This window comes from Castor canadensis, chromosome 15, assembly GCF_047511655.1.
Source record: "Castor canadensis chromosome 15, mCasCan1.hap1v2, whole genome shotgun sequence".
In the NCBI taxonomy this organism is placed as follows: domain Eukaryota; kingdom Metazoa; phylum Chordata; class Mammalia; order Rodentia; family Castoridae; genus Castor; species Castor canadensis.
In genome coordinates, this window is record NC_133400.1 from 11,659,698 (window position 1) to 11,671,764 (window position 12,067).

The following is a 12,067-nucleotide window of genomic DNA, read 5'->3' on the forward strand; positions in this document are numbered from 1 at the left end:
AGTTCCTAGTCTACTTTTGCAGAGCAGGTTTCTTCTGTTAATTGGTAAAATGCCCTAAGCATGCACAACTACCTACCTGGAAACTACTTTGGGGGCTATAGAGCCTCCCCCTCCCTGGCCTTGCTGGTGTTTAAGCCATAGGTGACCAGCTGGTCTTTCAGAAGAAGATGTGAACTAAGATGGGAGACAATCATCTTTCCGGTAAAGGCCAGACAAGAGACTGGATATGAAACAATGCACACCACAGAAAGAAGTTGCAAGGACTTCAAGTGTCCTAAAGAGTCAGTAGAAGGCTGAAGGCAGAAGCCAGCTGTCCAGGCTGATAATAGAACCCTGGCAGCAGCAGGCAACTTGCATGTGGGATTTGGCAGGAAAACTGACAAACAGAATGAGAGCTAGAAGGAATGGAAGAATCAAAATCCTCATTACCTCATCAAACAGCTGAAGGCTCACAATTCACTAACTTCTGTACTGGAGCAGAAAAACATTACCAGCTTCTAAACTTGTAAGGAAAATAGAAATTTAATAAACTATTCCTCAAAATTGTATAAAAAATGGCAGCATTGGTAAGTACTTTGAAGAAGAGGTCTGTGGTTTCCATCCTTCATAGTTTCTATCATGAGAAACTATGATGAACCTAGTTTGGGAAGATTTCCCTGAGGATACACATCTGAGATCTGAAGGGAGGTAGAAGAATGGGGGAAGGGTTTTCCATGTTACAGAAATTAGTGCAAAGGCCCTGTGGTGGGAAGGAGCATGGAAGAAGCCAATGACACCAGACAACTTAGGCCAGAGAAGGCAGGAAGAGAGTGGTTATTCAGGGCAAGTATTGGGAAGCTACTGAAGAATTTAAGCAGGGGAATGTCATGTTTGTGGCTTGAAAACAATCTGGCTGCTCTGGAAAATGAAGTTAAGCAAGAAAAAGATGAAAATTCAGAGATTAGAGTAGCAATCTATCCAAGAGGGAGATGTCTGTGACTTGGAGTAAGGCACTGCCATGGAAGTGGAGCCAAGTGGGTGAGTTCAAGAGATAAAGACCACAGGACTTGGTAACAGGATTGTATTATGTATGAAGGTAAGTGAGCTGATGAGGTGACTGACTTTTTAGTTTGTGCAACTTTACCTGAGACAAAATTGGCCCTCCAGACCAGGATGGGTACTTATTTAAAGCCAGAAGGGGGGTCAGTTTCAGCTTTAAAATGTTTGAGAGAAGCCAGTGCTGGTGGCTCACGCCTGTAATCCTAGCTACTCAGGAGACAGATCAAGAGAATCGTGGTTCAAAGCCAGCCCCAGGAAATGGTTCCCAAGACCCTATCCTGAAAAAATCCTTCACAAAAAAATGGATGGTGGAGTGGCCTAAGGTGCAAACCCTGAGTACAAGCCCCAGAACCACAAAAACAAGTTTGAGAGAGAAGCGAGTAAGTACCACCCTTAGCCTTGGAGGAAGACTGACCCTGCTAACTAGAGAGAAATTGCACTTCTGCCTTTTTTTAAATCGCCTCCTAACTTCTGAGGGGTAGCAAAAAGAAAATTTTCTATCTTCACGTTAGCAGGAAAGGGCGCCTGAACTATCCAGACAGCTGTATGAAGATTTTAGACCCGTGATGTCCACTTCAGCAGCCAATTAGTCACAAGTGGCTGTGGACAATCTGAAATGTGGTTGAATTGCGATGTAAGTGTAAAATATACACCAGACTTCTTAAGACCTAGTATGAAAAACTAATGTATGATTAAAGATAATTTCACCCATTTCTTTTGACCTTTGAAATATGCCTACTAGAAAATGTTTAATTACATATATGGCTCCATTATATTCCTAATGGAGAGCGCTAGTTTACCAGAAATTCAAAGGCAAGTTCCAAAACCCACCACCCTATTTGAGTCAATCTCTCACCCGGCAGGCGGTTCCCGTGTTTCTAAGCACTCCACAGGAAGCTACAGATACCGGGGCGTGGCCCGCCGGCGCATCCAATGACTACAAGGACCAGCGTGCCCTGCGCGCCTAGGGGGCGGGTCGCGGAAGGGGCAGTCGCGGTTGTGACGTCACAGCCGCCATGCGGCAGACGTTCTGCTGTGTCCGAGGGCGCGCGGCTTGGAGGCCGGGGGCGGGGTGTATCTGTGAGAAGTTGGGGTCGCCTGGCTCGGAGTGCGCAGTTAAGGGGTTCCGTGGACCGCTAAGTCAGGTGACTCCTGCCTGGCTTTACCCAGCTTATTTTGCGTGGTTAGAGGTGGTGAGGATAGTGCCTTAACCAGACCCGCGTCACGTGGGAAACCAGGTCCACAGCGGACGAGCGCGGCTTGTGGCCTCGGGCAGCGTGCTGCGTGACCAGTGAGGTAGGTGCTCACGTGATCGCTGCCTCACCGCCTCGTGCCCCGCCGCCGCTTCCCGCGCAGCCGAGCCCACCCCGGGGTACTGAAGGCGGACGTCAGGTGAAAGTGGGCGTCTTCCCCACACCGCGAAGGCCTTTCTCCTGGCCGCTGACTTCTCTTCGATGAGGAAGTGGCTCTTTCAGCTTCTTGCCACTGGTACAAGATGCGATCTTGTGGACAGAGAAGTGCCTGCTTCATAGGAAGTTCATGAAGCTCTGGGAAGGGTGTAGGCTTCAATTCTAATGGTCCCGGATAGTAAAACGTTCTTTCATTTCAGCAACCGTGCATGCTCGTGCAGAGTCACATACCTGAATGGCATGTTTCTTCTGCAAGGTTCGTGCTTGCTTGGCCGTTAAGTTTGTGATGTGTACCCCTGCTTTAATTTCAGATCGATGGCAGGGTATCTGTCTTCAGAAAATAAACTGCCTTATGGTGCCTCCTTGGAACTAACCGGAGCCCCATCCAAACAAGGGATTTAAAGATCTCCCCTGCTTTTCCGTGCTGCTAGAGATACAAGACTTTATTTATTTGAAGCCCTGATTTGTAGCATTTGCTGGCTTCTTTTTATTTTTCAGGCGGTGCTGGTGTTTGAACTCAGGGCCTTACACTTGCTAGGCAGGTTCTCTACCACTTGAGCCACTCCACCAGCCCAATATAAGACTTTAAAGTCACAATTTCTGTCAGTTCCTGCCAGATTTTCATCTTAAATCACCATGGTCTGATTAATCATTACTTTCTACTACAATGACAGGCCTGCACTTTGCAGGGAGCTCATTGTAGAAATGTCTTTCAAAAGCATTACATGCTTTGGAGGCAGTAAAGCCTATTTTGGTTTTGTTTTACAAATGCTTTCCTGTATCTATGCAACATATTATCTCCTCTTCTAAGAATCTTTTCATATCCTTGAGTCCAGACAAGGTCAGGATATATCTTGAGCATTAATGGAGGGAAGAGTGGGAGAGTGTCTCCACACTGGAAGAGTATCCCAGGCCTCTTTCTAGTCTGATCTGCCTAATGTTTTATTATTCGTGATTTTATTTGCCCATTACAATCCTCCCTACCCTCTTACCCCACCACCAAGTAGCTCAGGGCAAATTACTCAGGACAATCATCAAATGTTATCTTTTGTAATTTAATCACAGTTGACTTTAATTGCTCAGAATTGCAGCAGTTGCCTTTATAAATAGTTGAGATAATAATCCCTATTTTAATAGGTAAGGAAACTAAAACAGGTTAAGTAAGTAATCTACCCAGTATCACACAGCTATTTTGTGGCAAAGCCAGAATCAGAACCCAGAAAGGACAACTCCATGCCCATACCCTTAAGCACAACTCCTATAAAAATATTTAACTGTTAAGGGACATACCAGTAGAGATTTACTAATAGAAAGTAGATTTACTCTGCTGTTGGTGAAAGAAGAGAAAAATACAGTACCTGAAAAAGAAGATGGACAAACATCTGTCCAGAAAGATGAGCATTGTATCACTGTAAGGATCTGCACAAAGCAAGCTGAAGTCTGCACCCCTTTGCACATTGTTTCCAAATGAAAATTGAAATAGGATACTTCCTGTCACATGCTTTTGTGTTGAGTGGTAAATTCAGATTCACTAAATATGTGTTAGCTATCTAAAAATATTTTTAAAAGTTTGAAGCAAGGTGTATTCTGGGCTGGTGAGATTTGGGGCTTCTTTACTCTTTTATTAAAAATGAAAGGGACTGGGTGCCAGTGGCTCATGCCTGCAATCCTAGCTACTCAGAGGCAGAGATCAGGACGATCCCAGTTTGAAGCCAGCCCTGGCAAATAGTTTGGAAGAACCTATGTTCAAAATACCCAACACAAGAAAGGGCTGGTGGAGTGGCTCAAGTGGTAGAGCTGCTGCCTAACAAGCATGAGGCCCTGAGTTCAAACGCCAGTACTGCCAAAAAAAAAAAAAAAATTGAAAGCAGGGAGGTAGTAAGATAAGTAAATTAGTTCTAGCTATAAGAATCTCAGTCTTTGGGCTACATTGGGAAGACTGTTGAAGAACTGGTACAGGCTGTGGTGTGTTGTGCTGGTTCTCCTTTCTGTACTTTTAAAGGTTGTGGCTGTTGGTCAGGGCCTTGGCTCCAGCTCCCACTATGTGGACCGCTGATGAGATTGCTCAGCTGTGCTATGAGCATTATGCAATCAGGCTGCCCAAGCAAGGGAAGCCTGAGCCAAACCGCCAGTGGACCTTGTTGGCAGCTGTGGTAAAGATACAGTTTTCTGACCAGGCTTGTGACATCCCTGATAAGCCAGTACAAGGTGAGACTTTTTCTCTTCTCCCTGTCAAAGACAATAGAATTATACATTACATCCTGAGCAGGATGTTAGCAGTGTTAGGCCTGTTTCTCTGATCTCCACCAGATGGCACAGTTCTGGTGGCAGCTGACCACCCACTGGAACCACAGACTTAGTTGAGTGGGCCTGTGGGAATCCTCTGGAGGAATGTGCCCACTTATTAAACCTGTGCACTAGGGAACATTAATGATTTGGTTTTTTCCTCTCAGTGACAAAAGAAGTTGTCTCAATGGGAACAGGAACGAAATGCATAGGCCAGTCCAAAATGAGGAAGAGTGGTAAGCAAAGGTGGGGAGGTCTAAACACAGAATTGTCTATCTGAAGGCCTGGCAGAGTGGCTCAAGTGGTAGAGCACCTGCCTAGCAAGTGTGAAGCCCTCGGTTGAAACCCCAGTACCACCTGTGGTGGTACATGCCTGTGATCCCAGTACTTGGGAGGATGAGCCAGGAGGATCACAAGTTCATGGCCAAACTGTGCTACATGCTGAAACCTTTCTTAAAAATAAATAAATAAATAAATAAATAAAGGACTGGGGGTTTGGTTCAAGTGGTAAAGTGCTTGTCTAGCAAGGACAAGGTCCTGAGTTCAAACCCCAGTACCACCAAAAAAAATACAGGAACACACCTTATGAGTAAACTGAAAGCACCAGTGTTTTCATGCTCAAACCACTGGTTCCCTGGGTTTACCTAGTTCACATAATGTCTGGAAGATGATGGATGCAACTTGAGTGGCTTATGAAGCTCTAGAAAGCCATCTTGAATTAAATGGAGTTTCAGGGACCAACAGGAGGTCTGGGATCTTTACCTTCTGCTCCAATTAGCAGTTTCCTCTTGCTTCCTCTATTCTCTTAGCCTTGCCTTCCAGATATGAGGAAGCTATTATAGGCCCAAGGTGTTGTTTCACCATGAGCACAAGTATGACATTTTACAAAAGATCTGTACCCCTGACCTCAGGTAAAAAATATTTCTATAAATCTGTGGTTTGCAACTAGGGGCAGTTTTGCACCCCTGAGGACATTTGGCAATATCAAGAGGTAGTTTGGGTTGTCACCACTGAGGCCAGGGTGTTTAGCAGGATGTGCTGCTAAACATCCTATATTGCTGACCCCCTGCAACAAAGATTTTCTGGCCCCAAGATGTCTGCTGAATTGAGAATCTCGGCTATAAATGTATTCTCACTACAATTGTAATACTTTCTAGCCCTCACTGAGCTGCATGGGGGGACTGCTGTGTTCTGCTTCTAGAAACCAGAACCTCTCCAGGTTCCATATGTCTTCACCTAGTATCCTGTCTTTGCCACAGGAGACATCCTCAATGATAGCCATGCCGAAGTCATAGCCAGAAGGAGTTTCCAAAGGTAAAGAGAGTCTGATTAGCAGGTCTGAGGAGGGGACCCCAGAATTTGCTTTTTTTTTTTTTTTTTGGCGATACTAGAGTTTGAACTCAGGGCCTTGTGCTTGCCAGGCAGATGCTTTACCACTAACCATGCCTCCAGCCCTTTTTGCTTTCATTATTTTTTAGATAGGGTCTCACTTTAATGCCATGGCTGGCCCAGGACCTCAAATTTATGCTTCCCACTTCGTTGGGATGACAGTCACAAACCACTGCATCCATCTTTTTTTTTTTTTAAGGACTGAGTGGGGTCTTACAAACTTTTTGCCTGTACTAGCCTGGAACCTTGATCCTCCCGATCTCTGCCTATGGAGTAGCTAGGATTACAGCCATGAGCCATCACACCTAACTCAAAATTTGTATTTCCTTTTTTTTTTTTTTTCTCCATACTGGGGATTGAACTCAGAGCCTCATGCTTGCTAGGCAGGTGCTCTACCACTTGAGGCACTTCACTAGCCCTATTCTGTGTTGGCTATTTTAAGATAGGGTCTTGCTTTTTTTTGTTTTGTTTTGTTTTGTTTTGCCCAGGCTACCTTCGAATTGTGATCTTCCTCCCCAGCAGCTAGGATTACATTGAGCCACTGGCACCGGGCTGAGAACTTGAATTTCTAAACAGGTTCCGAGGCAATGCAGATTATGTTAGTCTGTGAACTACTGGGGTGTAGACCAGTGGTTCTCTAACTTCAGTATGTCTCAGAACCACCTGGACAGCTGTTAATAAATACCCAGACTGCTGGGACTGGGGATGTAGCTTAGAGGTAGAGCTCTTTCCTAACATGCACAAGGCCCAGGGTTTGCTCCCCAGCACTGCAAAGAAAAAACAAAAAATTTCTAGCCCCTGCCCCTAGAGATTCTGATTCAGCAGATCCATTGCAGAGCCTGAGAAATGGCCTTTTTTTTGTGGCACTGGGGTTTGATCTCAGAGATTCATGTTTGCTTGCTGGGCAGGTGCTCTTACCACTTGAGCCACTCTGCCAGACTGAAAAATTGCCTAGAATTTCTAACAAATTCCCAGATAATGCTGGCACAGGGGCTATATGTTGAGAATCAGTAGTCTGGATCATTCTTATAACTCCAAACCACTACCAGTCCTACTGGCCTACAGTGACTCTTTCTTAGTAAAGAATCACCCCACCAGAGATCTCTTTCTCCCACAGAATTTTCTTATTCATGCATTTTTTCTCTTTTTTTAATTAATTAATTTTTGTGGTGCTGGGGATCAAACTCAGGGCCTTGCACACATTAGGCAAGTGCTCTACCACTAGCAAATCTCTGGCCCCATCATTCACTCTTTTGGGGAAGGTTGTGGTTCTGGTGGTTGATCTCATGGCCTTGCACTTCAGCAACTCTGCCAGCCCCTGTTACTCATTCTAATAATATCTCCAACCTTTAGATACCTTACCCATCAGCTCCACTTGGCAGCCACCCTGAAAGAGGATAGTATCTTTGTCCCAGGCTCTCAAAGAGGACTATGGAAACTCAGACCAGACTTCTCTTTTGTTTTCTTCTCCAGCCACACACCCTGTAAGTATATTCAAGCCTTTGGAGTAATGTTGCCTTGTCTACTTCCTTATTTCTGTCTTTTCTATAAAGATGCTTCTCAAAAACACTTCTAGCTAAAGTATAGCTACAACTGGTACCTGTCTTTTTATGTACCTAATCACTTCTCTAACTAGGGAGAAGGAAGAATGTAGAGGTAGGGAGATGTGTACTCTCATTTATACTGTTATCAGAATCAGGATTGGGAAGCTAAAGGCTTAAACCCTCCAAGATGTGAATACACAATGAAGCTTAGAAGGTCAGAGTTCTACTACAGTAACTTTTCCTGAAACTCATTTCATTTAGTCATTCATTGAATAAATGCCTTGAGCTCGCTTGCATTCTCTCTCTCTCTCTCTCTCTCTCTTTCTCTCTCTCTCTCACTTTTACTCTCATTTTTTTGAGACAGGGTCCTGCTGTGTAGTTTGTGCTAGCCTCAAGTTCGCAATCTTCCTTAAGATTTCAGGTGTGTGCACCATGAACATCCTGAAGAAATATTTTCTACTAGTCAAACACAACATGATATACTGAGCATATAGTAATGAATAAAACCAGCATATTGCTTGTCCTAGAAGTCTTTTAGGGCATATAGATAGTTGTGGTTAGTTAAGATAAAGTTTGATGAGTTATTAGGGAATGTTTCAAGGCCTGTGGTTACTCAGACCAGACTTCTCTTTTGTTTTCTTCTCCCACACACCTAACCTAGATGACCTAGTGGGTTGTTTCTGTCCTTTATTTTTCTTTCTCAAAAACTGAAATTAATACCTACTTTATGTAGACAGTAGCTCAGGGATGGCAGTAAAATTTCCAGACCTGAAAAACTGACATAAGAGTATAAGATTGTTCTCTGAGTATTAAACTTTAGTGCAACTAGAGCAGAGATGGATCGTCACTATAAAAAAACAGAACATCTGTCAAGATTTGAATATAACTCAAATTGAAAATATTGTTATAGCTTAAGAAGAATAAGTGTGGGAAATGAGTTGGTTAAGAATCAAAGGCCAGAAAAATGACAGATGTAGACAGGCCTTATCTGTGCTGTATTCATGTGCTGTATTCAGTGGGTGCCCTGGTCCAAGGACCAAAGGATGTTTTCTATTCAGGACATCTCAAACAGTATCAAGCATATCAGTCATCCATGGATCTGGTTAAAATGCAGATTCAGATTGGATAGGTCCAGAGTGGGACTGAGGTTCTGTATTTCTAACCAACTCTTTGTGTAAGTATTCAGTTTTCCACATCTATTTCCTTCAGAAATTTCAACTCACTGAGTCTAGGAGAGGGCCCTCAATAAGAACCCCAGAGATTCTCATTAGGGGAATTTATATATGCCCTTCTCCTCTCAGATCAGCTGGGGGGAATTTGATTGATCTTGGGTTAAAGCAGTGATTCTCAAACTTGAGCTTGCACCAGAGTCACCTGGATAACTTGTTAAAACAGCTGCTGAGCCCCACCTTCATTACTTCTGATTCAACAGGTCTACTCTGGAACCAAATATTTTGCATTTCTAACAAGTCTGTAAGGTATGTTGATGTAGCTGGCCCAGGGATCTCATTTTGAGAAATGCTGATTTTTTTTCGTTTGTTTTTTTTTTTTTTTTTTTTTTGGTGGCACTGGGATTTGAACTCAGGGCTTCACTTCTTACCACTTGAGCCACTTTGCCAGCCCTTTTCTATGATGGGTTTTTTAAAGATAGGATCTCTGCAAGTATTTGTCCAAGACTGGCATCAAAATGTAATTCTCCTGATCTCTGCCTCCTGAGTAGATAGGATTATAGGTGTGAGGCACTGGTGCCTGGAGAGAACTGCTGATTTAAGGGTTCCTTCTCATTTACAGGTGGGGATGCCTCCATCATTCCAATGCTTGAGTTTGAAGAACAGCCTTGCTGTCCTGTTAGCAACAACTCATCTGTTGAAGCCACTGGTAACCTGGAAGTTCTTAAAAATAAAAGGAATTGTGGAGACCTTCACAGTCCTCTAGCCAAAAAGATGAGGCTTGGAACTCCTGCCAGATTGGTCACCAATGGTATAGGTCACCATGGCAAGCAGGAAAGTGTCCCAGTCACACCAGATGTAAACAGCTCTAATCTCACTGGAGAGAGACTGGCCACTGTCACTGGAATATCTCCCCATGATGTCAAAGTGGTGGACATTTATAGAACTGGAGCCAAGTGTGTGCCTGGAGAAGCTGGGGACTCAAGGAAGCCAGGTGCTGCATATCACCAGGTGGGGCTGCTGCGAGTGAAGCCGGGACGGGGAGACAGGACTTGCTCCATGTCCTGCAGTGACAAGGTGGCCCGATGGAATGTCCTTGGATGCCAGGGTGCACTGTTGATGCACTTCCTAGAAGAGCCTATCTACTTATCAGCTGTGGTCATTGGGAAGTGCCCATACAGCCAGGAAGTCATGCAGAGAGCACTGATTGAGAGGTGAACAGGCTTGGGGGAGGGTAGTCTGAGAATGTCTGAAGAGACATAATACCACACAGGCTGGGGTTGTAGCTCAAGTAGTAAAGTACCTGCCTAGCAAGTGCAAGACCCTGAGTTCTGAAAAGAAAAAGAAAAGTGTCTTTTTAATTTAGCAGTTGCACCAAGGAATTTTTCCTAAAATTAAGAAAGTAGCTGAACATGGGTACAAGTCTGTAAACCATATTTGGGAAGCAGAAGCAGGAGATCATGAGTTTGAGGCCAGCCCAGGCTACATAGTGACTTCTAGGCCAGCCTGAGCTACATATTGAGATTTGTGTTAAATAAGTAACTAAGAGTATAAACACTTAAGTTTATATATAGTCATGCTACAAAAAAAAAAAAGGAAGCTGGAAATACCCAGTAGTGGGAACTTAAGTGATTTTTTTGTTGTTGTTAAAACAATACTGATGAATACTGATGAAAATTTAATATTGAAAGATGTTTATAATTACAGGCAGGTTTTTCTTCTTCATTATTACTAGTATTTTCCAGTCTTTCTACAGTATACATCTATCGTCATTGTAGAACAAAAAATCTTAAAATACTAGTTTGGGAATCTTTTTTTCCTGTATTGTTTGTTTGGTTGGTTGGTTTGTATTTTTCTTGTTTGTTTCAGACTGTTTCACTGTGTAGCCCAGGCTGGCCTCAACCTGTGATCGTCCTACCCTAGCCTCTTGAGTTCTTGGATTACAAGTATGCCCTACCATGCCCAACTCTATTAATTTTTTAAAAGGTTAAAGACAAAGAATGACCATACTTATGATCACTCATATGTCATCTCCCTAAAGAGACAGCCAAATCTGCTTAATGCTGCAATAAATGAAGGCCAGGGAAGCCATACCAGTGGAAGCAGCATGAGCCCATGTCAAACATATAGCCTCTGAAACAGAGTCCAAAAAGCAGCTCCAGGATATAACCAGCAGCTCCATTCCCATGTACGTTCCCAAGATAAATGAAAACATACATCCACACAAAAACTTACACACAAATATTTATAGCAAAATTACTTACAATAGCCAAAAAGTGAAACAACCCAAATGCCTGTCAGTGGGTGAATGGATAAACAAAATGTGATATATCCACTCAGTCAAATATTAATTGCTGTAATACATGGTACAGCATGAAAATACCATGCTTAGTGCAGTAATACAATTTCATTTATGTGAAATATCCAGAAGAGGCAAATCCATAGAGACATGGTGGTGATCTATGGATTAGACCAGCAGATTAGTGGCTACCAGAGGCTGGAGAAGGGATGGATAGTGACTGGTAACAGGCATAAGGTTCCTGGCTTTGAAGTTGCTATCTGCCCTTCGTGTTCTATATCAGCATCATGGTGGCATGCAGTTTGTGCAAGAAACACAAGAGGGAAAAATGAAGGCTTTGTATTATAGGGTAATTTTAGTTTCTGTTACTTTTGAAGGAGTTCTAGGATCCAGCAGGTTAGTATTTCTTCAAATGAAGAATGTGAAGTTTGAGCTGGCAACGGTGGCTTATACCTGTGGCTTATACCTGTAATCCTAGCTACTCAGGAGGCAGAGATCAGGAGGATTGCAGTTCAAAGCTAGCCTCAGCAAATAGTTCATGAGACCCTATCTCAAAAAAAACCCAACACAAAGGGCTGGAGGAGTGGCTCAAGTGGTATAGCACCTACCTTCTAAGCATGAAGCCCTGAGTTCATGCCCAAAAAAGGAATGAAGTTCATTGTTTCTGACATGACTCATGGGTGTGTTGACTCAATTCTTAGTTATCCCTTCAGAGCAATAGGAAGGGATTTTACTCTGGCCTTAATGTTCTTACTATCTAAATCTATTCTGGGATGGTTTCTTGTTCCCACCCCCATAAACAGGCAAGTAGATTCACATAGCTGCTGAGGCCTCTGCCTCCCACTAAGGCTCAGGGGTGATGATGTGGTCCACAATCTGAGACTTTTTCTTTAGAAGTGCCCACAAACTGAATGTGGTTTTCCTCACATTCAG

At 43.5% G+C, this 12,067-nt stretch overlaps 1 protein-coding gene across 14 annotated transcripts in view; it reads left to right on the forward strand.

Moving 5' to 3' along the window:
* Positions 1-2,040: 2,040 nt before the first annotated feature.
* Adat1 (adenosine deaminase tRNA specific 1) overlaps positions 2,041-12,067 on the forward strand; it is a 36,777-nt gene continuing 26,750 nt past the window's right edge. The window contains exons 1-7 of one of the 14 annotated variants that reach the window (XM_074055627.1): positions 2,041-2,183; positions 2,648-2,703; positions 4,450-4,655; positions 4,901-4,969; positions 5,993-6,047; positions 7,476-7,606; positions 9,458-10,049. In XM_074055627.1, coding sequence (XP_073911728.1) covers positions 2,055-2,183; positions 2,648-2,703; positions 4,450-4,655; positions 4,901-4,969; positions 5,993-6,047; positions 7,476-7,606; positions 9,458-10,049 — 1,238 coding nt within the window. In that variant the 5' untranslated portion in view covers positions 2,041-2,054. The other 13 variants (XM_074055628.1, XM_074055631.1, XM_074055629.1 and 10 more) reach the window with 13 other exon arrangements.